Source organism: Amphibalanus amphitrite, unplaced genomic scaffold (genome assembly GCF_019059575.1).
Source record: "Amphibalanus amphitrite isolate SeventyFive unplaced genomic scaffold, NRLGWU_Aamphi_draft 001242F_arrow, whole genome shotgun sequence".
Classification (NCBI taxonomy): Eukaryota; Metazoa; Arthropoda; class Thecostraca; order Balanomorpha; family Balanidae; genus Amphibalanus; species Amphibalanus amphitrite.
The window spans coordinates 138,204-164,317 of NW_024882735.1; the positions used below are offsets into that span (position 1 = coordinate 138,204).

At 50.1% G+C, this 26,114-nt stretch overlaps 2 protein-coding genes across 10 annotated transcripts in view; one reads left to right on the forward strand and one right to left on the reverse strand.

Annotated features, from left to right (window-relative positions):
• LOC122371425 (protein amalgam-like) overlaps nucleotides 1-26,114 on the forward strand; it is a 50,560-nt gene that overhangs the window by 15,960 nt on the left and 8,486 nt on the right. Inside the window, exons 2-3 of the mRNA XM_043347756.1 lie at nucleotides 5,429-5,639; nucleotides 22,143-22,332. Of these exons, the coding sequence (XP_043203691.1) occupies nucleotides 5,429-5,639; nucleotides 22,143-22,332 (401 nt within the window). The remainder of the gene's footprint in view (nucleotides 1-5,428; nucleotides 5,640-22,142; nucleotides 22,333-26,114) is intronic.
• Nucleotides 8,640-13,402, reverse strand: LOC122371423. 9 transcript variants are annotated; one of them, XM_043347751.1, is made up of 5 exons: nucleotides 11,895-13,402; nucleotides 11,615-11,721; nucleotides 11,211-11,351; nucleotides 9,425-9,636; nucleotides 8,640-9,234 (listed from the first exon to the last, which is right to left on the reverse strand). In XM_043347751.1, the coding sequence occupies exons 1-3, from the start codon at nucleotides 13,200-13,202 to the stop codon at nucleotides 11,258-11,260; spliced, it is 1,509 nt and encodes a 502-aa protein (XP_043203686.1). In that variant the 5' UTR covers nucleotides 13,203-13,402; the 3' UTR covers nucleotides 8,640-9,234; nucleotides 9,425-9,636; nucleotides 11,211-11,257. The 9 variants fall into 9 exon arrangements, with proteins under 9 accessions (XP_043203686.1, XP_043203684.1, XP_043203689.1 ...); XM_043347749.1 differs by lacking the exon at nucleotides 9,425-9,636 and adding an exon at nucleotides 9,675-9,768; XM_043347754.1 differs by having other exon boundaries at nucleotides 11,882-13,402.

Genomic DNA, 26,114 nt, shown 5'->3' on the forward strand with positions numbered 1-26,114 from the left:
GTTCTCAGTGACCGGCAAGAGGCCCTTAGGCCAGCAGAAGAAGTTCTGCGGGGTCCTTAGAGACCGGCATGGTACTATCAGACGCCGGTGGGGCCCTGAGAGTCACCGGACCGGTGTGGGGCCCTCAGAAGTCACCAGTGGGTGGCCTTTAGATGCGCCGGTGTTGGGTAGGGATTCGGGTCCCCACTCAGAGTCGCCGATATAGGGCATTAATAGGCACTAGTGTAGGCACTCAGAATTGGGGGTGTGAAAACTTCAGAGACACCGGTGTGGGCCCCCATAGGCGCCGACGAGGGCCCCCACAGTTGCCGTTATAGGGCTCTCAGAAAAATAATTGTGGGACCATCACAGGCGGGAAATGCCCCTAGAACTGGGCCCTCATAGGCCGGTAAGAACTTTCAGAGGCCAGTAAGGGGCCTGTGGAGACCACTGAAGGGCCCTTAAAAGGCACAAGAGGCCCTCAGAATCCGGCGTGGGGCCCTTAAAGAGATCTTAGTGTGGCAATTTAGGGTCCATGAGGTGCTCTAATGAGCCCCATGGGGCCCTTCGATATGGCCATTGTTAACCACCAGTGGTCAAATGGCGCCGCAGGGCCCCTCGGACCCGAGGCTCCCTTTGAACCCGATGGGGAGGTGGGGTACGTGTCCCCTTAGACCCCTAGCTACGCCACCGTTTCATATGCATCATGTCAGGTATTTTATATGCTCGCCCCCCTTGAAAATCGTTCCCGGGCCCCTAGGAATTTTCCTTTGACACCCAAGCCAAAATACAATTTTGGGACACTGAGGGGAACTCCCAGTCCTAACAACGCATACTGACTTACTTCATTTTAGCTATTAATGATAGTAACTGACCTGTATGTTCGATGTTCATTCGCTGTTTTGCAGGAGAAAGGTCATATCATATTCTATAGCGACAAGTAGAAATAATTTGCTAAGAAATAGACCGCTTTGAAGATAGTTACAGACGATTTAAAAACCCTCAGCAGCAGCAGCAGCAGCAGCAGCAGCAAACCAATGTTGAAAACACGTCTAACGTTAGAGTTGACAAGATTTCATTTTTTCTCTTCGGGCTTCGCCTAACGATTTTATCACAATGTTATTACTATCTTAGCATCTTACTTTCCACCAGCATTGCCCTCATGTCCCTATTGGTGGAACCAGATATCCCCTCAAAAATGCCGATATCGCCATGCCCAAGCGTTCACTATCCACCCTATCGGGTCCCCTAGAACCTCCATTAACAGATATGTTCCGGGCCCCGTACATGGAATAACGTACCTTTCAAAACCCCGGCCAGCTTGGCCTATACCTGACGATGTCCCGTAAGACCTGCTACGCAGCACCACTGGAGCAAGATGAGCTGGGAGGGGTCGGACTCCCTCAGCTGACGTGGGAGCTGTGAAGGAATCCTCCAGCGGCCGAAGAAGACTCTGGCAAAGCGGGCCGGCCCCGCCGAGTGTGCCGATTCGTCGCCGTTCAGAGTCTGATGCCAACCATCAAGCCATGGAAGAAAAAAAATAGATTGTGTCACATAACCATTTTTAGCCGAAATCTCGTATCAAAAAGGGGCTATATACGAGTATACTGGCGCCATTTATCTGACAATGCGTGTGATGACATATCGGCAGGATATGCATATTGCAGATGTCGCTTATGCATGCCTTGGCAATGCCCTATTGACCAACGACAAGGAAGGCACCTCACTCTGGCAAAAAAAAAAAAAAACTATTTACAAACGCCACTACCATAAAAAACGAAACACAGTTAACTCGTACCTCAATGCAGATTGAGAGCCACACAATCACGGGCTATCCTAAACCTGCATCCTAGAAAATGGCATACCTACTGCAGCCTTTAAACATGGGTGTGAAAACTTCCTCTGGGTAATAGCCTGTAACTTACTAGGCTATCGCTAATGCATCTCAAAACCACCTTACATAATTCCCCATCTAATCCATACTATCTTAGTCCGCCGAGACTTATCACACCCAAACTGGGTTCCACTGTATCATCACCTCTGTACCTCTGTATCACCCACTAAACCTTTCATCCCAACCTAACACCAGATAACAATGCCATCTTAGACCAATACCATTGCATTGGTTATCCTTACAATGAACTCCATTTACCCTCTCAAGTCTCACCCGGCAGTTGGTACCCTTGTTATCAACAATCCCTAGCCCACTAATGAAAACCCCGCTCGGACACGCTCGGACAGAGCCAACATCACCAGCAGCTCATTCTCCACGGGGTACGCCCACCTGGCACACCTTACGCCAGTAACCGTTCACCTGTATGGGAACCACAGTTCAACCAACACCAGGCACCACAAAACGGCAATTATACCAACTCTCTGCACAACCACCGGCCAACACCACGTGGCCACCAAACCCTACGCCGGCCAGGCCGTGCACTCTGAGCTGCTACACCGAGAAAACATGAGCTGATTTCACTCACACGGAGTGTAGAATGGCAAAGTCCGGGCGTTCCGTTCCAGGGAAGAAAAAAAAAACAGTTACAGCTATGTTTCACCTAGCAAATACCTACACTCCATCTCCCAAAATCTGAAAAAAACACACCAAGACTATTCCTACCAGCAGTCCAAGTTTCGTTGTTTTATCTAACCTTCAAAGAACCTATAATACCGGGCATTTGCCGACCCATTGCTCATCGACCCTTTTCTTACCGTGATAGCATAACATTAGCACAAAATAACCAAACCTCATGCCGAAAATGAAAAAAAATCAGATAGAAACAACAAACCAGTAAAAAATAAACAAAAACCCCGAAAGAAAAAAAAAAACATCCTCGTCAATCAATATAGCATTTATATAAAAACTGAACCTATACTCCCCTTGATGTCTTCCAGTTTCCACTGAACACGACCGCAGTAAACGCAAAAACATTACAGAGCGAGAACACTGCTGACTTGCGTCAGACCGGGCGGCTTAGAACAGAGTGACCGCGCAAATGCACTCAAACCCCGCGCCGTCACCGTCACGTGACACGAGTCGCTCCGCCAATCAGAGGAGGCCGCCGCCTTAGCGGCCTTGCCGCCCGGGGGCGCAGGCGGCCGCCCGCCTGCCGCCGAACGCTGCTCGCAGATGCCGGCCCGGCTCCGGGGCCGACCCAGAGAAGACGCTCGTAGTGTCGCGGAAAAACCGGTTATATCTTGTCATATATAACCGGGCGTATTTCGAGTTGGTTTAGGTGAGGCGGCCGAATATTCCAGTAATTAGTATGGCACATATTTATAATGACCCATTTCCCTTATGCAGCTCCGACAAAAATGAGCTCTACGGGACAAAAAGTGCGCATTGAGCTACATGCATATAGCTATCCTTCTCTCTATTCCCGTCCCCTATTTTCTTCCTTCTCTTCCCAGAGTAGCCAGCCATGCATCAGTCCACACTCTCAGCGTAGCGGCACCGGCTCATGAGCTCGGTCAGGTGCCGGCAGTGACTGCAACGTTTATCCGTGGTTTACCGACCGACTGTTTATTATTTACACCTCTGACCTCTGACCTGCACCTCCCTGACCTCTGGCGAACACCCTGTGGACCCGTTCCTCCTTCTGAGCTGACCCCGGGTCGGTGCGCTTCGCCGAGTGCCTCGGTGCCGTGCGGCGGCGCCGGTCGGCGCTCCAGCCCCCTGGTCGTCGCGCTCGACGTCTGGCCAGTGATCAATCACTTCGCCAAGTCATCAGACCTCCGGCCGATCGCCGGCGACATTGTACGAAACTCAGGAGCAATTCTGACGCTGCTAGGGCCGAATCAATCACGGCACGAACCGGCCACCCGTGCCGTGCCCGTCGCTCATTGGGCTCGCTCTAATGCCCCAGGAAGCGTGTCGCTAGGGCGGAGTTCCAGACTATGTTCGTTACCCGGAATTTCCAGTCTGGTCATTTACACGGATTTTCGGTGACACGGCACTCTAAGCCGTGACCAGTGACCACTGGCCGTATGACAGCATTTCTAAGCGTGTCCATTTTAAAATTACCGGGTGTGCACTCCTTGCGCTGTGAACTCTGAGTGCTGTAGCCAGGAGGTAGGTACTCGGAGTTCCAGGCCGTGTTTTAGACCGCCGCGGTGCCAGGAATACTGTGATAAAAATGAATGAGTGATAAGATAGGCAGCTATGTCTGATGAGAAAGAGCCGTTTAATTAGTTAGCCGAGCCGAGACAGATCGCTCATATTCGCTGTATGCACATTTGGCTTACCTCACCTCAGGCTGTTCACGTTGTAATCACTTTCCTACTGATGAAAGGAACTCACAATTATGTAAAATTGCCCTCGTGGGGCATAATTGCTGCAATAAATGAGAACCGGCTACAGCGCTAAGCAAATGAAGCGCAATTTAATGAGCAATGGGCATCCTGAAAAGTATATCGGGGCTAAGAACTTTCATAATTGTCGGTCCTTGGAAGTGAACCTTAGTCTTACTGCTGTTGCCATGCATAGGGAAGCAGCACTTTTTGGTAGTAGATAGATAGCTTTGAAATACGCAGTTAGACCTACAAATATATCTATGACGCACACGTTACGGTGATCTCTTTGGCCCAAATCTATTTTATTACTTAATTCAAAATCCTTTCAGAAACGTTTCAAAAGAAAGTTGACGACAAATATCCTGGAATGGAATCCTCATATTTGCATCAATGACATTTCAGTCCTGCCTAAAAGGAACGTCAACTGGATACCAGTGTTTTGGTGCATCGATATAACACGATACAACACTATATCCATTTTTCAATTTCATATTTGGAATTTCAAGCCTAGAACTGTTGGCATAAAACTGTCGGTTCTATAAATCTTAGGGGTTGCCTCGGTTAGCCTTAGCTACATGTCGCGCGCTTTCTTTGCTCGCTGGCATGTAGTTTTCTACGCTGTTGGTTTTTGTTTGCAGTTCATTCCGTCGCCAAAGGCATGCAGTGCTTTCCGGCGCCGTCGTGACTTTAGCCATCAGCACACATACTGCTGGCGGCACACTCCGAATGAGTAGACAATTTCCGGCGGTTCTGCAGAGCCAACGGCCGCCCAGAAATGCAAAGCAGGGTCAAGAAGGCGTAATTGGTGCGTCAAGCTGAAAAGTTTTAGACGACAAATGACCTTATGAGGTGCAAAAAGTGTGTCGTGATACGGCGGCAGTAGGAGCGGTCGAAACGAGCGGTGCAGTTACGTTCACTGCCGCGATTTCCTTTTGACCTGAACCGGTCACCGCTTTCCTCGTCTTCATAAGTCGCATCTTACTAGATAGTTAAATGTTTTCAAATTAAATATAGTTTAAATATAGTTTAATTGTATCCTAGCTAGAGATAAAAGCAATTTGCTTTAACATGCACAAAATACCTGGACTTATACATACGGTGCAGCACTTCTGTCTACAGCTCACCCTCTGACTGATGCTTTGCTCTGTTTCCCTCGCAGGTGTCCTGGGTGCGGAAGCGGGACCTGCACATCCTGACTGTCGGCATGTTTCCGTACACGACCGACACTCGCTTCAAGGCGCTGCACTCGGACGGCACTCAGGAGTGGACACTCAAGGTGCTGGGTGCCACAATCGCCGACAGCGGCGTCTACGAGTGCCAAGTGAGCACTCAGCCCAAGATGAGCCTGAGCTTCACCCTACAGGTGGTCGGTAAGTGGCCTACGATCGGTGTCCGGTGACGAGTGACCCACTCCAGTGTCAGTGATCAGTGACCCACTAATGACCTACAATCTTACTTTAAGCTTCATGACCTTGGCATTGATATTCTGAACAAATGCACAAAGACATTGTCTGATGTCCACTACCATTAATTTACATACGAGTTCACAGAAATCGACAAATAATTCGACATCATTTTTTTAATGTATTCAAATATAGAATCATGGATAATTATAATAAATATTTTCCTTCAAAATATATCATTGAACATAAGCTTTAAATCACGTCTTTTTTAAATAAACCCAGCAATCCTGCATCACCTGCTATGACATCATTTCAGATAATTCAGTAACGGTTTGTGGACCTGCTCGTCTATCTAACGCAGTTCTCTTGGTACGACCAGTGAATTAATTAAAACAGCCAATAGCTCTGGCCAATTGAGATAACGTCTCATACATTCTAGTTTCCCTGCAAATCTTGCCAAAATCTGGCGTACGATCCCGTACCGCTCTGAGGAGCCGGAAGCGGCCGCTCGAGAGCTCGACATGGGGTGATATATCTCTTGCAGTGCATCGGCTCTTTCTGTCGGTCTGCGGCCCCCTCCCATCCCCTCCTCCTCCATCTGCCTGCCCCGGCCACCACTTGAAAAGACAGCGGAACGGACAGCTCGCTCCCAGCCGCCGGCCGGCCCCGGTGTTATTCGCCCGTTTGAAAAAGGAGCAGAAGATAATAGTGGCTCAGTTCGCCATTCTGACGGCAGGAGAATAAAGCAGTCGGAATTGCTAATGGTTTGAATATTATAGTTAATCTTATTATAAACTTAAGTGACAGATATGAACTTTTATTGCCTTGGCTTAAGACCTGACTATGACACCTATTTTAACCAGACATCAGCATGCATTTCCCTACGCTATGGCTATTAGATCCGAAATTATCATTTATTACCTTTCCCACTTCAGAATCGAAAAATCATAATCTCCCTTCTTTCTATCTCTCCTCTCCCTCTCCCTCCCTCTCTCTCTCTCTTTACCTCCCTCTCCCTCCTCTCTCTTCCTCCTTTCTCTCTCTTTCTTTCACTCTTCCTCACTCCTCCTCTCTCTCTAAAATTTATTGCTGTTAAATGCTGAGTGTATGGATTCTTTCTTTCCAGGCCGAGAATCCTGAGCTCGCTGACATATTTTTCGTTCGTACGAACGGTTAATACTCCTTCGCCGGGCCGAAAATTGTTGAGCGTGCTGGCTTTTGGGGTTCTGTCTCGGCTCTGGGCTGTGGGTGCAGCGCTGGGGCGGCGGCGAACTGTCGGAAAGCGGTCGAGGAGCCGACCACCAATGGCGACGGTCACATTCAATGAGCCCACTTCTATTCAGCGCTAGCGTCGCCTCCCATAAGGCGCAGATTGTCGGAGGAGGGCAGCTGCTTCAGGGTCATGGGGTCAGACTCGGGGAGAGAGGGAGGGTCTGGTGATTTGGGAGAGACAAACGAGCGAACTTGTCCTGAGTGATACCCCAGGTCACGGCTTCAATTCGGTTAGTGGCAAGAGATGCTTTGCATGGAGACAGCAGTGGTATTTGGCGACTACGCTTTGTGGGTCTATCGGGTCACATGCCAGCTAGAACTTTGTAAGTTATCAGTGTCAACATACAAAGGCTTTTATTCCTACATTAATTGCTACACCATAGCGCGAACAACTTACATACAGAACAAAGCGAATTCACCAGCTTGACAACGAAGGCTTATTAGCTGGCGTGGTTATTTAAAAGAAGTTGTGTTCCGCCAAGTGGTCGTGCCTTATCGCTCGGGCTGGCCAATTTATGTTGGCATCCCACGCAAGCGGTCACCCTTATTGTGCACGCTGACAGCTTTTCCATGAAATGGCCCATGGCAGCCATCGGGCCGCCGCTAAGGCGGCTGCATTACAAAGCCCACGCGCCGGGCAGCACATTGTGTGGTGTCGCCGGACCGGCCGCTCAGCCGGCCATGTGGGACGGTGCACGGCGCCGCCGGAATTCGGCCGGCGATCGTCAAACGGCCGCCGGATCTGTACGGCTCATGGAGCAATAACGGGCCAGATGATCAGCAATAACGGCCAGATGATCAGTGCGGACAGCCGGACTCTGGCCACCGGCGAGCCAAATTTGACAGCGCCCGACCCGAGCGGGACGTATATTGGTCTCTGTGACATGGCACGACGCCATCGCTGTCAGAGGTACAGCAATGAATGGAGACGTATGACAGGTCTGCAGCAAAACGACACACGTATTTATGAATACGCAGCACAACAGTTTTCCAAGGCCATTGAGTTTCCAACATACGAATCTTGAAATGAAATTCTCGTAGTGAGGGTTTATGGTCTGCAGCTCAAGCAGTGAACGTTGAGACTCACAACTGACGTCTGTAAGCCTCAAGGCCATTTTAGTGGACATTAAACTGTTCAAGTGCCGTACATAGGTGGAACCAAGCAGCGTTGCAGTGTGCTTATGGACTAATTAGCTATAAAGGCCACCCAAGGGAAATGTTAGTGAGGTGACTCAGTCGAGTTGCTGCAAAATTTGTCAGACTTCAGTACACGATAATTTTTGACATAACACGGGGGTTTGCTGTCGGCAACTATGAAATTAGTTATGAGTTATGACTGCGAGAGGAAAGCATATTTTAATAATCAATTTGACAATATGGTTTTAGCTTTGATGAAGGAGTTTCATTACAGTGAATGTACATTGTACATTTCACTATTCATACGCATCAGTACATATCCGTCTGAACTGTGCTATATTTGATCATTCTGTTTGGCCTTATCGATAAGGCTCATCAGCCCAGCTTTTGCTGTTGGTATCAAACTATGCAAATAATTCAAATATGTGCCCGTCAGACGATATGAATCCGCGTGAAAGAAATAAGGCAAGTTCATATTAGAACATTGATTCAACAGTTGTCTTATCAAAAGGTCAGTCTAAGTATAGTGCGCGGCACATGGGAACTGTAAAGTCCGCGTCCTCGATAGGCCTGTATTGGCTGGCTGCCCGGCACCGACTGACCCAGCCGGCCAGGAATTGGTCGGCGGTCACAAGATCACGTGATCACAGAGGAGGGCGGGGCGCCACTCGCTACAGTGCGGACAGGCCGGCACGGCACTTAATACACTCAGACACTACACCTCCCCGACACCAAAATGACACATTGAACGAGTCAATGGTCAGAGTTAACAAAACAAAATTAACTGAATCAGTCACGGTTTCTACCGGATAGAATCACGGCACATCAGTGTCCGAAACGATCAGGCGCTCGCCTCACGCGCACAGGATAGCGCCTTTCTTCCCCATCGGCATCCCTCGCTCCCACGCCGTCAGCGACGCGGGCGGGAGACGCGGTTCGGCGGTCCTCGGGTGGCCGAACAGAGTCCCCCGGCTCGTCGACGTCGACAGGGGACGCAGGCCGCACCGCCTCTGCGCCTCCTCCTGGCGAGGCCAGGGCAGTGTCCAGCGGAGTAGCGGCATGCGAGCCGCCGGCGGAGCCAGAGCGCGCTCCAACACCAGGGCGCGGCGAGTCCGGATGGCTGTCGCTCGGCTCCAGGGATCCACGACATCGGCTGGGGGAAAAAGTCGGCACCCGCGTCAAGGACACGGAATCGTTCTCGCCCTCGCGCGAGCGTGCTGCGGGACATGATCGTGGGCGAAGCTGATTGATGTGTCTCTTACAGATGTCACCAGTGTCGAAACGCACTGTAAACATCGGGTGAAAGCATCTGACAATCGAGGCTGGACGCCAAAACGCCTTACCCTGACGGTAGTAGCGAGCGAGCACCATATCTCCTGGAGACAGCGTTGGCCGGCTGGTAGGGTGACGCTTCTTGTGCTGCTGAACTTGGGTGGACTGCTTCATCCTGACGTTGCGCTCCAGACTGGGCTTCAGGCGGTCAAATCGCGTCACCGGCTGGTAGCCCAGCAGGAGCCGTGAAGGCGTTTCACCGGTCGTGGCATGCCGGGTGGTTCTGTAGAAAAACAGCCATTTTGAGATACGATCACTTACTTGATCAGCTGACATCTTGTTGAGCCGAATCTTCAGCTCTCGCACCGCTCTCTCAGCCAGCCCGTTGGAAGACGGCATGTATGGAGCGGTTGTCCTGTGAACGATTGCATTTCTGGTGAGGAAAGTCTGGAATTCCTCACTGGTAAAAGTAGGTCCGTTGTCTGACACTATCATGTCAGGAAGCCCAAAGCGACTGAATATGGCAGTGAGACGAGAAATCGTAGCCTGAGCAGTGATCGACGTCATCTCTTCAACCTCGATCCATTTTGAAAATGCGTCAACTAACACCAGATAGTACCTTCCACGCACAGGCCCAGCAAAATCAACATGCAGGCGAGACCAAGGACGCTGCGGCCACTCCCATGGATGGAGTTCTTCCTGTGATGGATCGGGACGGTGGAGCTGACAGATATCACATCCGGACGACATTTGCTCTATATCTCGATCAATTCCGGGCCACCAGACTGCGGACCGAGCCATAGATTTCATTTTTACGACACCGAAATGACAGGCGTGCAACTCAGCTAAGACGGTGCTGCGGGCTTTTGGTGGGATGACTACACGATCACCCCACATGATGACATTGCCTAGCTCGTACAGCTCAGCTTGACGGGCACTGTAAGGCCGCAATTCATCGCCCGGTTCGCGTGCCCAACCAGTCCTAATGCAGCGAACCACCTTGCAAAGAACAGGGTCTCGTGCTGTCATCACTCCCAATTTTTCTGGGCTCAGACTTCCTATATCCTCTAACTGAGTCGTTAGGAGCACTCTTTCTGCCTCTGTATCATCGCTGACGGGCATGTCTAATGCCGAGCCCGTCGGCAGTCTACTGAGGCAGTCGGCGTGAGGAATGTCACGAGTAGATTTGTGACGAATAGTGAAGGAAAACTCTGACAGTCGAAGAGCCCACCTCTTTAGCCTGCTGCTGGTCATCTCTGGCATGCTTCTCGTCTCCCCAAACAAAGCTAGAAGAGGCTTGTGATCCGTTTCCAAAATAAAGTGCAGTCCGTACAAGTACTCACGGAACGCAGTAACGCCGAAGATAATTCCCAATGCCTCGCGCTCAATCTGGCTATACCGAATTTCGGCAGAGTTCAGGGATCGAGATGCAAACCCAACCGGTTTTTCTGTGCCGTCTGTGAACCGGTGCGACAGCACAGCGCCGATGCCCCTGGAGGACGCGTCACAGGTGAGTACCAGGGGTACATCTGGGTTATAATGCACTAAAATGCGATCGGAGGCGAGCAGTCGTTTGCACTCATCGAACGCATTTTGTTCTCGTTTTCCCCATGTCCATCCAACATTTTTCTTCAGCAAGGAGAAAAGCGGGCTAAGCACGTGAGCGCGACCTGGCATGAATTTTGAGTAGTAGTTTACCATTCCAAGGAATGATTGCAGCTCTTTTGCGTTCTTTGGCGTCGGGACACCGAAAATGGCATCGAGCTTGGCCTGGGTTGGCCGAACACCATCTTTGCTAATCACGTGTCCCAGATATTCTACTGATGGCACGAAGAAGCTACACTTGTCCTCTCTCACCTTGACGCCAGCGTCCTGGAAACGCCGCAGCACCTCCTCCACAGTCTTCAGCAGCTCCACTTCGTCGCACCCAGAGACGAGCACGTCGTCCAGGAAGACGAACACATTCTGCAGACCGGCCAGCAGCTTCTCCATCTCCCTCTGGAAGAGTCCCACGGCTGCATTTATCCCGAACGGTACACGTTTGTAGCGGTACAGGCCTTTTGGCGTGTTAATGGTTAGCAGATATCTCTGCTTTTCGGACACAGTGAGCTGCTGGTAGGCACGGGACAAATCAAACTTGGCAAAAACTCTTCCCCCAGACATTTGTGCGAACAGATCTTGAACTCGAGGTAATGGGTATCTATCGACACGGATAGCCCGATTGGCCGTCTGTTTAAAGTTGCCACAAATGCGAATTTTACCGTCCGGCTTCAAGACTGGAACGATCTGGCAGGCCCAGTCTGACGACTTCACCGGCTCTAGGACACCGGCTTCCACCTCCGCCTGAAGCTGCTCCTCCACCCGGCGCCTGTAAGCATAGGGTAGGTGTCGTGCTTTCATGAACCGGGGCGACACAGTCTGGTCAACGTCAAAAGAAATTTCGACATCCTTGAAACATCCCAGCTCCTTTGAAAACACATCATTGTACTTGGCCTTCAGCTTGCCTACTACATCGCCAGGTGACTCACCCAGGTTTCTCACCTGTTTGATGCCGCACCAGTCAAGCTTCAGTGTCGCCAACCAATCACGGCCCAGCAGATTCGGCCCGTGTGACTCGACGACCAGAACGGGCAGGTCCAGATGCTGGCTTTCGTACCTCACAACGGCGCTGAACTCACCGATGACAGGGATGGCGTTTCCCGTATACGAGCGCAGCCTCGCCTCTGACCTGGAGAGCGTCAGCCCGCCATGCCCCCCGTTGTCCGACACATTCCGGAACGTTTCGGCGGTCATCAGAGTGCTAGCAGCCCCGGTGTCAACTTCAAACCGCACAGGGACACCGAAAACCAGTACCTCGACGGTGATCGGGGGACACTTGGGGCGGCCAACAGAGTAGATACTGCAAACATCTGACTCACTCTGACTGTCATCATTCTGAACTGCAGGAGGGTCGGTTACAGCATGGACACTTCGAACACACTTGCGTTTCAGGTGCCCCAGCTCACCGCAGCTATGACAGTGATAGTCGCGGAATCGACAGTTCCGTGGGTTATGCATACCACCACATCGATAGCAGTCCTGACGCCGCCTCATGTCGGCTGCTTCGGACCCTCCCGGTCGGTCACCGGTCCCCCGCCCCGGCCGGCCAGCCTGCCGCGACCCGGCGGCCGCCGCGGCTCGACCGCGACCCACTGACCTTGACCCGGTCACGGAACCGGCGCGCTGCCGGTCAGAAATCAGCTGATCGGCGCGGTGTACCGCTTCAGATTCCAGCGAACCGACGGCACGGCCCGCCGCGAGCTGACCCACGTCTCTGGTGACCGACTCCGCCGCCAACGCCAACCTCTCGGCCATGACGAACGTCAGGGAGTCCTCCTCCGCCAGAAGCCGCTTCTGCAACACGGAGTCTTTGACCCCGCACACAAGTCTGTCACGAAGCATGCTGTCCAAAGTCTGACCAAAATCACATTTTTCGGCCAATCTCTTGAGGCTAGCGACGTAATCAGCAGCTGACTGATGAGGTTCCTGAATGCACTGATTGAACTTAAACCGGCTGAGTATCACTGATTGCTTGGGTGCTAAATGCCGACCCACTCGCTCCAACAACTCCACATATGGAAGTCCAACAGGTGATGCCGGTGACAAAACTGACTTGATACTCGTATAAGTTTCTTGGCCAACAGATGCAAGTAATAAGGCTTTTTTGCGCTCATCCTCAGTGATACCTTGTGCAAAACAAGAAAATTCAAATCTTTCGACATATTCTTGCCAATCTGTACTCGCCTGGTATTCACCGATGCCAATAGCCGACATTCCAGGAGGGCTGGTCACCTTGCTCTCGTTGGTCATCGCCGCCTGTGAGTGGTTGCCTCGTCGCCACTGTAAAGTCCGCGTCCTCGATAGGCCTGTATTGGCTGGCTGCCCGGCACCGACTGACCCAGCCGGCCAGGAATTGGTCGGCGGTCACAAGATCACGTGATCACAGAGGAGGGCGGGGCGCCACTCGCTACAGTGCGGACAGGCCGGCACGGCACTTAATACACTCAGACACTACAGGAACACATTTATGTAACTCGTGATAAGAATGAGTGTCCTACTGCAAAACTAATGAACTCCGTCTTTCTGTGTCCCTGCAGCTGGATGGATTGGCCTGGGTCCATGTATCTCACGCAGTTGAACCATCAGCAATGGCCAGATATCCAGTACTGGTTGAATTCTGTCTGAATTCAACGACGCGCAACTTCGTTCTGGCTGCCACATCCCAGGAGACGTGCTCCTATTCACATCTGTGATTTCCCGCCGGAGTCTGAAACTCAATGGCTTCGGCTGACTTTGCCATGTGGTATTGTTCACAAACGCTGCTGGAGCAGATATTTGTGTTCCACCCCCACAACAAACCAACTGCACTGACTTTATTATACTTTTTTTTCGAGCACCACGATTCTCCCTTCTGCCCTTTTTGACTTACAATCAACAGATGCACTAGATTGGTGCGACCCGTCCCAAGCCCATCCTCGTCCCCAGTCCAACTCCTGTTCATCCTAGTAAATACAACATCATCTCTGGCTTGCCCCCAAGGCTTTGCCATCTCTGACCCGTCTATGCAATCTATCCTAGTCCCCCTCTTGTCCATTGTCCGTCCCTATAGCCCATCTCGCCCCATGTCCGTCCCATTCCCTCCCTAGTCCCCCTGCCTGCTGGCCAGAGACCCGGTCCAGCGCGGGGCCGTTTTACCGGCTGTTCTCACACCCAACCGCCGTCCGACACGGAGCAGCGAGCACGCGAGCCGACCCGGTCCGCCGCCGCGCCGGTCCGCCGCCGGACTCCAGGCTATCACGAACAGCGCCGCCCGCCCGCCCACGGCTCCGGCCGTAACTCAGCGCCACATGCAGCGAATTGTGCGGGGAGCTCGCGGCAGCTCGGGTCCCGGTCCCGGCGGGCACTGACCCGTGCGTGCGTGAAGGTGTGAGGTTTTGGATGGCCTGAAAATGTGCTACTGAGCTGAGTACTGGTGTTTGAGGGTTGGAAACACCTCAATTATTTCCATGAAAAGTTGAAAGGCTGTTTTCTATTTGATAAGTCATTTAACTCGTATTAACCCGCGCCGTGCTGGTGGCCTGAACTTTCCGCCGAGTGCTGGGGGGGGGGGGCGTTTTCACGCCCCCCCGTCTAACTCGGCTCCTGGGCCACGTAGCGACACGCGGTAAGCGGCAATCGAAAGAGCGTCAAAAATAAAGACGAAAACACTTCGGTCATTTTTTGGGTCAGGTCAAAGGTCAGGTCACCAGAGGTCACCAAAGGTAAAATGTTGACTATTTCAACATTTTGGAAACTGCCAACGGCTATCTCGGGAACCGATAGAGCTACAGCGCCGCGGAAAAGCGCATTCGATAGCCCTTTTACAGGCCTTTCTGAGTAATGTTCTCAGATTTGACCTCAGGTCAACGGTTTAGCCTCCAGAGGGCAAAAACTCCAAAAATAGCCGTTTTTACGAAAAACGTTTTTTCGTCAATAACTTTTGACTCATAAGCGCCATGACATTACTTTTGCCAGCATCGTGTTCCTCTCGTCGAGACGCGTCGAATGAACTATTCGTTGACCTTAAAAGGTCATTTTGAAAATTTGACCTCAGGTCAAGGTCATGACCTGACCGAAAAGGGTCATGTTGCATATCAGTCGATCCGTATCGTCGAGCTGAACACATCTGACGTGTTTTCACCGCTCTAGCACGTCTCTATCAAAAGTTATAGCCAAAAAACTGCTGGCGACCGTTCATGACCTGAGATGACCTCAGGGGCACACAGAGGGGTCACAGGTGCATTTTTCCTATTCAGTGTGTCATGTTTACCTATGAACCGATGTTTGAGAGCGTTTTGAACGATATTCGTCCAAAAGAGGCGCATTTCAATTTTCTCCCATTGACTTATAATGGAGAGGTCGCAAAATTGACCTGACCTTAGGTCACAGATATCAAAAATCCGAGATATACATTTTATACATACTGTTACTCATATCAATCGCTGAAAGTTTCAAAGTGATCGTTCAGTCGGTGTAGCTATAGCGAGCCTTTGAACTTTTTCTGAGGTAAGGTCACTTGACGTGACCTGGTGACCTGACCTTGAACGGCCTAGGTCTGAAATTTTCACAACATGTGCGGAAATGATGTAGGAACACGTGTACCAAAAACGGCGGCGCTGCGCGCCGCCGTTTTTGAGATATTCGCGAAAAACCTGAGGGGGGGGGCGTAAAAACGCCCCCCCCCAGCACGGCGCGGGTTAATAATCCTAGTAGATAATGTGATATGATGTACTTTGATAAGAGAGAGAGAGAGAGAGAGAGAGAGAGAGAGAGAGAGAGAGAGAGAGAGAGAGAGAGAGAGAGAGAGAGAGAGGGAGAGAGAGAGAGAGAGAGAGAGAGAGAGAGAGAGAGAGAGAGAGAGAGAGAGAGAGAGAGAGAGAGAGAGAGAGAGAGAGAGAGAGAGAGAGAGAGAGAGAGAGAGAGAGAGAGAGAGAGAGAGAGAGAGAGAGAGAGAGAACTGTATTTACGGACTCATGGTCCAATTGTAAATGAGACAGAACCACTTTACACTGCCAACAGTGCCCGATTCCACACAGCCCTATATCTAGAGCATATGCTCACATCACTGTTCACAAGAGCGCTCAAAACAGTGTTTTTGGTCAAACCGAGCCTTCGGAGAAATATCCATGATGACTTTCTGAACATAACATCAAAGCTATCAATGCCTTCGCGAACATGCATTGCAGAAGCACTACAGAATCTCTCGTAGCCAAAAAACATTCGAGCAGCATTATTCAGGCAAACCTTAAACTTGTTGATAACAGACACATTGAACACGTGCCAAAGGTGAAGGCAATATACAGTGGCACAATAGGACATATACAGAAACTTCTTTACCTGATACGAGCACATCGAGAATTTCCGAATCAGCGAGTTCGTTCGACAGCACAGTAAACGATAGTGCTGCTGGATTTCCAAATTGTCAGTTGAGTCTTCAGAAATATTAAAACCTAAATATTTATAGCTATTCACATATTTCAGAGTTTCACCGCAAAGAGTAAGCTGTGGCAAACACATATTCTTGAACATTTTTGGGCGCAAGCACATACACACAGTCTTTTTCGTATTATAAACAATGTCATGTTCATTCGCATATTTTTCACATGTGTTTAGTAGGACCTGAAGGCCAAACGGCGTGGGTGACAAAAGAATCATATCATCAGCATATGCTATGTGGTTCATACTACCTAGGTAGCGACAGCCAACACCAGTGTTATCAAGGCTCACAGACAAAGAATCAACATACAGATTAAACAAAAATGGTGAAAGAATGCCCCCCTGTCTGACCCCATTGCAAACAGTGAAGCCACTTGTAACGTACTGTCCCCATTGCGTATGAAATGATTGTGTACCATAATCATAAGGATTTTGTGCTCTGTTACAGTGCATTTCGATAGAGCTGATAGCCAGCAACTGCTGAGTTTTGCCATGTGAGGAATGAGAATAGACTCTGTCATTCGAAATCATCAGTACAATTGCATTGGAGCCGGAGGAAGACCTTTACCCGACTCAGCTTCAAAGTTTTGAATAAAGCTTCCGACAACTTAACCCGCGCCGTGCTGGGGGGGGCGTTTTTACGCCCCCCCCTCAGGTTTTTCGCGAATATCTCAAAAACGGCGGCGCGCAGCGCCGCCGTTTTTGGTACACGTGTTCCTACATCATTTCCGCACATGTTGTGAAAATTTCAGACCTAGGCCGTTCAAGGTCAGGTCACCAGGTCACGTCAAGTGACCTTACCTCAGAAAAAGTTCAAAGGCTCGCTATAGCTACACCGACTGAACGATCACTTTGAAACTTTCAGCGATTGATATGAGTAACAGTATGTATAAAATGTATATCTCGGATTTTTGATATCTGTGACCTAAGGTCAGGTCAATTTTGCGACCTCTCCATTATAAGTCAATGGGAGAAAATTGAAATGCGCCTCTTTTGGACGAATATCGTTCAAAACGCTCTCAAACATCGGTTCATAGGTAAACATGACACACTGAATAGGAAAAATGCACCTGTGACCCCTCTGTGTGCCCCTGAGGTCATCTCAGGTCATGAACGGTCGCCAGCAGTTTTTTGGCTATAACTTTTGATAGAGACGTGCTAGAGCGGTGAAAACACGTCAGATGTGTTCAGCTCGACGATACGGATCGACTGATATGCAACATGACCCTTTTCGGTCAGGTCATGACCTTGACCTGAGGTCAAATTTTCAAAATGACCTTTCAAGGTCAACAAATAGTTCATTCGACGCGTCTCGACGAGAGGAACACGATGCTGGCAAAAGCAATGTCATGGCGCTTATGAGTCAAAAGTTATTGACGAAAAAACGTTTTTCGTAAAAACGGCTATTTTTGGAGTTTTTGCCCTCTGGAGGCTAAACCGTTGACCTGAGGTCAAATCTGAGAACATTACTCAGAAAGGTCTGTAAAAGGGCTATCGAATGCGCTTTTCCGCGGCGCTGTAGCTCTATCGGTTCCCGAGATAGCCGTTGGCAGTTTCCAAAATGTTGAAATAGTCAACATTTTACCTTTGGTGACCTCTGGTGACCTGACCTTTGACCTGACCCAAAAAATGACCGAAGTGTTTTCGTCCTTATTTTTGACGCTCTTTCGATTGCCGCTTACCGCGTGTCGCTACGTGGCCCAGGAGCCGAGTTAGACGGGGGGGCGTGAAAACGCCCCCCCCCAGCACTCGGCGGAAAGTTCAGGCCACCAGCACGGCGCGGGTTAACTTGGTATCAGATCAGACAGTCCGCCATTAGATCAAACGGTTGTGCATTTCATGATAAATTTTAGCAATGAAACATCGAGAGATGCATGCTTTGCTTTTAACTGATTCTATATTTGGATTTGACAGGCACGAATTCTTTATTTATTTCAAAGATAACCGGAGGAAAAGTTTCACCATGATGCATTTAGTGTGACGGGATGGCAGATCGCGTTTTTGAACAGCGGAAAAGGCTTTTAGAGCAGAAACAGTGATATGGCCAACTATGCTCGTTTCGTAAATGCATTTGACTGATTATTTTACTAGAGCTATGATCACATTACTAAGGTACTTTTGGTAGCAATGTACAAAACAGAACGTTTGAAAGCGATAATTCCGTAGAATTATAAGCCAATTGTGATACCACAAACACAAACTTGAGTACCTTTTGAGCGTTATAAGGTACCTACCTGTAATCGTGTAATAATGTGGATCGAAGTGCTACGTTTCTGCGTAGGTACTACTGATATTAGTAAATGTAGCCCTTATTAAAACAAAGCCATATGGTCGCTCCAGCCGTCACTTCTTCATATGAAGCACTCAGTCATTTTCTGCCGGTCTTCACCTCCCCCTGTTCTCAATCTCAGCCGGGCTTTGAGTTGCCACCCACCGTCACCAGCCAGGCTTGACGGGTCGGTCGCGGGCCGGCCCAATTGCATTAGCCCGGCCTGGACTCGACTGGACCAGAGCCCGCAGTGCTGGTCACGCAGAATGGCGTGGGGCCGGGCCGCCCATTCGACCTCACAGCGGCGGCCGACGCACACCGACAGGGCCGCGCGCCGCACCGCTACTGCCTCTCGAGTCGTCAAACAAGGCATAACTTTCCGGTGCCCCGATTAGGGTCCTGGCTGCTTTATTACGCGCCAGACTGCGGCCGTCGAGCGCTGCGGGGATGCCGTCGAGCCGAGTTGTAAAACACTGAGCCCGCGACGCGCGCCGGCATTAAAACTTTAATTTGTTCTAAGAATATTTATTTAAAAATGTGAGTGATACTAAACAGAAGACATGGCTACTCAACACACACTCACAACGCGCATATGTCATAGCACATTTCTTCCACATATATATTTTTTAATTCGTGCTCCATCCTCAAAGTTTTCTGTTCAGGGGAAACTTTGGAACTGCTGCTGCTCTTGACCCAATAAAATCGCCTTCCATTTTTATTGTTCTAAACCTCTCTATCTCCATCTCCTTCTCTCTCTCTCTCTTTCTCTCTCTCTCTCTCTTTCTCTCTCTCTCTCTCTGTCTGTCTGTCTGTCTCTCTCTCTCTCTCTCTCTCTCTCTCTCTCTCTCTCTCTCTCTCTCTCTCTCTCTCTCTGTCTCTCTTGTCCCCTCTCTCCCTCCCTCTCTCCCTCTCTACCCTCTCTCTCTCTCTCCCTGCCATTGCAGTCGGCTCCGCTGCCGTCACCACCGGTGCGCCGGCCGATGCCGTATGGATTTTCGGTGCCGGTCGGGTTGACCGTGGCTCTGGTGACATGTCGTATGGCACTGGGACACGGCACATTCATCACGGAGGAGCGGGGTCAGTGCGGCCCGGCGTGTGCCGCCGACAGAACGAACACGGGTGCCGCGCGCGACCCATCCGCCAGCGCAGACGAGCTAATTAAATAGGATGGGGTGCTGCTTCGGATTTGGGCCAACGCATTTTAACGCATTGAGGGTGAGCGAGACTGTTTCGTTTGAAATGCACAGAAAACTTGCTTGGTGGATGGCGGGGGGGGGGGCAGGCTTAGTTTTGACGAGTTGAGGTAGATTTTAAACCAGTCCAAAGGGATACGATTAAGTTGTCTTATGTGTTATTGTAAAATTGAATGATTCTGTTCCATTTTTCTAGGCAACAAATGACGCCCTGAAGTGTGCACTCACCAGCGTTCATTTCGGTCAAGGCTCTGCTGGTCTTTGGCTAATGACACGTCCCGAATGACACGTGAATGGCCCGTAAACATGCGAGTATCGACTCGGTAGAGTGTCATGTGAACCTCCATTGGTCAGCTATTGCGCGTAGATGATCGTTGAGCCAGGCACGAACTGCGCTAATTGAATATAAAACACCTTGTTTGTAGGTCACGGGCTTATGCGATCAGACAAAGTCATTATAAAGGGAATGGATTCAAGGTTCACTGGTTCTATGCGTGTTGAAGGGTTATTTAGAATTTTGATGTGATCATCGTGCAGAGCTCAACGAGTATGCAAGTGATGTTGGTAAAAGCAAAACAGAACAAAACAAACAACTAAAGGGCTTAATTGCGTGGTGAATTTTATGGTCTGCACTGTTTAAAGGGACCCTCCCACCTTCAAAAAAGTTAATGAATTGGCATGAAAGTGATGTCGCTCGGTTCAGAAAGAGCAAAAACGCATATCTACCAAATTTCATCGAAAAATATTCACCGGTTTTCAAGATATTAGACTTATACTTTTGTTTACTTTTTGGGATCTCCGCTGTTCCTAGCGACTTTATTTGAAAGTGCGGCATTTGTTGCGCGCAAAGCAGCATATACCACCGCGTGCTACAAAACGTTTTAGTCAAACATTTAACGGACGTTCGAAAGCCTGATGACGTCATCAGATTCCCGTAATGGTTAAGAGATAGGGACCACGCTGGTCCCACCCTGCAAGTAAAGGGAAGAAATTTCTTGAACACCATAAAGCTGCGGGGGTTGCGACCAGGATAAATGGTGGTTTCTGAGCCTGGCCGCAAACTTGGCTATCTCAACTCAAAACTAATGTTAAGGTGGGAGGGTCCCTTTAAGCGCTACGTCGAAACCTTTCAATGGAAAGGTTAAAGGAGTACTTAAACTTTATAGCGCCTCGAAGCCTAGATTTATGAAAGTTTAGTGCTATCTGACAATACTAAGATCTGCTTGCACATTGCACAAGCTATGAAAAGATAAAACTAGCAGCACAATCAAATAGAGCCATTTTGCCAAACAATTTATGGGACTATAATAATTGCCAGAGATTTCATTGCAACTGAACGTATGACTTATAGCATAACTGCGCACTATGCAGTTTGCATTGAAAATGCAATGCTATACATTTTTGAAATACATAGCACTGCAAATGAAATCCGTGATGTGACTGAAACCTTAATATCTTAAAAAGATTAGCTTATTTTTCAGCTTTGTCAACATAAAGTTTAAATGGGGCAAGTTAGAAATGATCGATACTTACGTATACCATGCGCCGTTTCAGAAATCACCGTGGCGAAAATAAATGGATATTTTACGCCCCCGCCCCTTGTGACAAGATGAAGTTTGTTTCCACAATGTTTTCGGTGTGTTTTGTTTGTTTCAAATCCCAATCCAAGCAGTGTCAATGGAAAGCGCGATACTGGTTCCGCACTAATGCAGCCGTGCCGCCTCAGACCCGCCTTTTTTCCATCCTTCTCCCTAGATGTCGCTAGCAGTCGACGCCTGCAGTTGTATGCTGTGCCGCAAAACACCGGAATGCCACCACAGCGCTGCTGGCGATGGGCGTGGTTAGAGAACTGAGAAAATCAATCGGTTGCAATCGCTTTGGCACCGAGTAATAGCGTTAGATTCCGAGGAGCTCCACGCCGTGTAATACGACGAGCGGAGTCTTATTATTACTGTGACGTCGTCGAACAGTTGTTTGCATAAAACTCGTTAAAGTCATTGGATTTGAGTTTTTGATGTTAGAATTCAGAATTAGGCACACATTCGATTGACAGTTTACAGTTAGTTACAGTTAGTTCGATAGACAGTTAGTTTCTCGTGCATCCAAGCCATGTGTTGTGTACGTAACAATTTACAAGCCTAACCGTGATTGAAACCGAACATCATTAACGACACAAACGCAAAATGATTTACATCAACCCCATGTCGGAGCAAAAGAAGATATGTCTGCGTCCCTGTAAGCCTCGTAAGAGCTCTTCGTATGCCCCACGACGTAACTCTTTGCTGATGACGCATGTGTTCCCTGCCGTTTCAGTCGCTCGCGCCCGTATCGTGGGCAACCGGGAGCAGCACGTCAAGTCGGGCAGTGACGTCAACTTGACATGTCAGCTGAGTCACGACTCGAGCGCCATCTATTGGTACCACCGCGACAAGGTGGTCACCTCAAACTACTACCAGCCGGGCACCCAGAGGATACGGATAGAGACGGCGCCCACCTACAGCAGGTCAGTGTGACGTCATAACCAGAGACGGCACCCACCTACAGCAGGTCAGTGTGACGTCATAGCCAGAGACGGCGCCCACCTACAGCAGGTCAGTGTGACGTCATAAACATAATATAGAGACGGCGCCCACCTACAGCAGGTCAGTGTGACGTCATAACCAGAGGATAGAGACGGCGCCCACCTACAGCAGGTCAGTGTGACGTCACAGCCAGAGATGGCACCCACACACAGCAGGTCATTACTCATTGTAACGCTACAACAACGTTTTTCATCAAGCTGTTTAGTGTCAAGACATCAATCATAATTGATTGAGATGTGCTTCTCGTTTTATTTAGTGCCACATTTGTCGTGCATCTGCCTCGATCACGATTACAAAAAGAACAATCCATCCCGTCAATCAGAAGTAATCAGAAGCATTTACTCGTGATTTACGGAGATGTGTTTTAGAGCTTTCTCAACTTATTTTTAGATACCTCATACCAATGATTGATTACAGACATCGCTGACAAGTGCATACATTTTATTGCTGCCATGGAACAGAGGCCGTTGTAGATTATATTAAGTTTTGATTTTTTCTCCATTTATACCTCTTTTGCGTCAGTCTGGCATGCAATATTGTCTTTACACTGTGCTATATAACTTCCGCAGATGGTAGCTGAGCTACGGTGGCTTTTAAGTGCTAGCCTACCGTGGAATAAAATGGGAAACACTGCTACCGAACTGAGCTTACGACATGAAGTTAACGATTCTGACTCTTGTCTAGCAACTCAAAACTTGCTGCTTATAGCTTCTTGGCATAGAATGTGGCTCCAGCGACGAGCAATGACGACGAAAGGTCATGCAAAGGCACTCAGCTTCCTCATTCCTCGTTTCATCGCCATATTAGGGGTATGCGGTCTCATTCTTGAGTAGCTATAAACAGTTTAACGACAATCTCACTGCTCCGGTGCATCGTAAAGCGGGCCGGGGAGTCTTGAAATATTTCTTCTTGTGGGGCTCAGACGGCTACAAAGAAAGAAGATTGCAGGTGTGTTTACTGTGACCTGCGTTTCCTCGTGTCCGGAAAGTACAACACTGAAACACTTTATTAGACAGTCATTTAATCTGGAATAACCTACAGAATATTCAGGTGATCACACATCACGATTAACATAATTCTGGCTATTTTTTGCATCATTTTGTTTTGCAACTAGGACACTTCTTTTGTCAGCGTGCCGTGCTGGACCATAGGACGATAACCCCTCCCCACATTGCCCCCAAACTCTACTAGGACCCACCACTCCCATGGATGCACCACAGAATCATTCCATGAACTCTCCACAACACTACCCAATCATTGTTCCACGGAGCACGGATCCATCACAGCCGCACTGACCTTCCACATCCCACAGATCCCTTCCCCATCAAACCCATAAACCCACCACACTTCCCTCTCCCATCAAACCCACCACACTCCCCACCTCCCCATCAAACCCACCACACTAGCCCTCTCCCATCAAACCTACTCCCATCAAACCCACCACACTCCCCTCTCCCATCAAACCCACCACACTCCCCCTCCCTCTCCACAGACCGCAGCACTGCGCAGCTGGCCGTGCTTCTGTTTGATGAACCCCGCCCCCGATGGCGGCACCAATAGTCCCCGAGGTGTATTAGGCCGCGATCAGTGCAGCCCCACAGGCGACCACCGATGCCACCGCGACACAACTCCGTCGGACGCCGGCGGCGGTCGGTCGACATCAGGGTGTTTTGCCGCCGCCAGCTGCCGTCGATCCTCATTGAAACTCGACGCTGTCACTTCTCACCAGCCAGCCAGGCCTCAGAGACGATAACTTTTTGTTGCCGCGGGAGGTGGCCGTCACAAAACGCAGCTCAGATGCCGATTGGAGGAGGCTCATTGGCAGGCGACGTGGCGGCCGCCTGGGTTGTTATACTGGCCCGCCGGGCACGGAAGACTCGTGGTGTTGTGGTGGCGGTAGCATGATCGTCGGATGCCCCGGGGGGGGGGGGGAGGCGGCGCGGTGGAGGCGGCAATCAGGCCGAGTTGTCGCTGAGGGACACCAAAGTCGGACCAATTAGGGTTCTAGAGCTCGTTACCTCCCCAAACTAGCCGAGAGCCGTCTGACTGGGATCGGCCGGCAGCCGGATGCCGGACGGCCGGATCGACGCGGGCTGCAGACAGTGGCGAGCGCTAGCACCATCCCCGGCTAGATGAACGGACGGAGAAGCCTATTTTCACCGAGACGGCGCCGTAAAGAAAGCCGACGGCGACCGAAAACCACAGCCTCCACCGCGACTGGTGGCGACGCGACAGCTGCGGCGCGGCGTCTCCGACCGTCGCAGAGTGCCGAATATCACCAGCTGTGGTGAGCGGTCCATCGGGACGGTCTGCTTCTCTCCTGGGAGACGGCGGAGACGGCTGATCTCGCCGCCACAGCCGCCCAGAGAGCCGTAACAGACCCGGTCCGGCCGGCTCACCAGACGCCAGCCGAGACCCGAACCGACCAGCTTCGATGGCATATTTCATGCCGGGTGAAACTTGGAGCCAGCCGCCGGCGCGGGAGCTGACGCCAATGCAGACACATGGGGGCAATGCGGGAGTCGACCGGAGCGGAACTGCACCCCATAGGTCACGGGTCACGGGGCGCCGGCTGCTGACGGATGGACCGCCCCCCCCCTCATTGTCCCGCCGTGTCTCGACCTGGGAGCGCTGCTGCGCCTCCGAAATGTCTGCGTGGGCTGTTTAGTACCTACCGTTTTCTGGTCTCGCAGCAATAAGCTGATTTATATCAGCTACTATATTCTGCTATGCGGGGCTATTCGCTGCTATTTCAGTGATGTATGACAATATTTTGAAGGTCGTAATGCTCGCGGAACCACAACCCAACCGCCACCGACTAAAGTCGCTATATGTACAGCCACCGCTGCTTCGGTCGCGCGGCGACGCAACTTCGCAACTGTTAGAAACTACTTTTTTCACTGTGTCACTCTCACTGTCACTGTTTTTGCCACATGACTGTGGAATGTGACAACAATGTTTTGCATAACTACTTTTATTGCTAGCTAATCTGAAGTCAAAATCGTTCTTATTTATCACGTACCGACAATTACGTATATATGCTATAAATTTCCTGCTTACGCCATTGCCTGTTAGTCTTACCTGGGCCGATTTGCAAAACGATCGGCCACTAAAGATTTATATTTCATTCTCCTGTCAACTCGGCACAGATTGCAAAACACTGCATTTGTATTTAGTGCCTGTTTGTTTAGAACGACATATAAGTGTCCGCCTTTACCCCTGTTTTTTTTTTATAAGATCGACTTCTCCCCCCAACCATAGGCTGGGGAGGGGGACCTCGACTGAGCTTGGGGTCGTGGGGGAGGGGCAGATGCCGGAGTCGGCCCTCTGATTTACAGCCGGCCTAACGCCTCCCTGATGACGCTTGATCAGGCACCGGATGTGGGCGACGCCTGGCGAAAGCACCAAATAATTCCGCCCGCCCACCCGTTGTCAAATCAAAAACGCTCTAATGCGTTCAAGGAAATTGACATTTTGACGTACCAGCGCTAGCCATTGGCTACACATGACCTTAGCTGTCGACTGGAAGGAATGCAATTCGAGTCAGCCATCGGGTTAGCCTCAACTACTCGAATGCTATGTATTGGCGTTGCTGAATATATGCATCGAAACGTGACAGTTCGATGCATTTAGGGAAATGAACTTGCACGTTGTTAATCATATCGCCGTGCTGAAAATATCAAATGAAATCCGTCTTACCAAT

Bases quoted from the DNA above. Each gene is read 5' to 3' on its own strand.
- LOC122371423 (XM_043347746.1), bottom strand. From the start codon at position 13,202: ATGACCAACGAGAGCAAGGTGACCAGCCCTCCTGGAATGTCGGCTATT. The intron at 11,352-11,614 runs GTAAAATTCGCA...GGACTCTTCCAG, and splicing joins TCCAGTCTTGAAGCCGGACG to AGGGAGATGGAGAAGCTGCT. The intron at 10,846-11,210 runs GTGAGAGAGGAC...CGCGTCCTCCAG, and splicing joins TCCAGGACGCTGGCGTCAAG to GGGCATCGGCGCTGTGCTGT.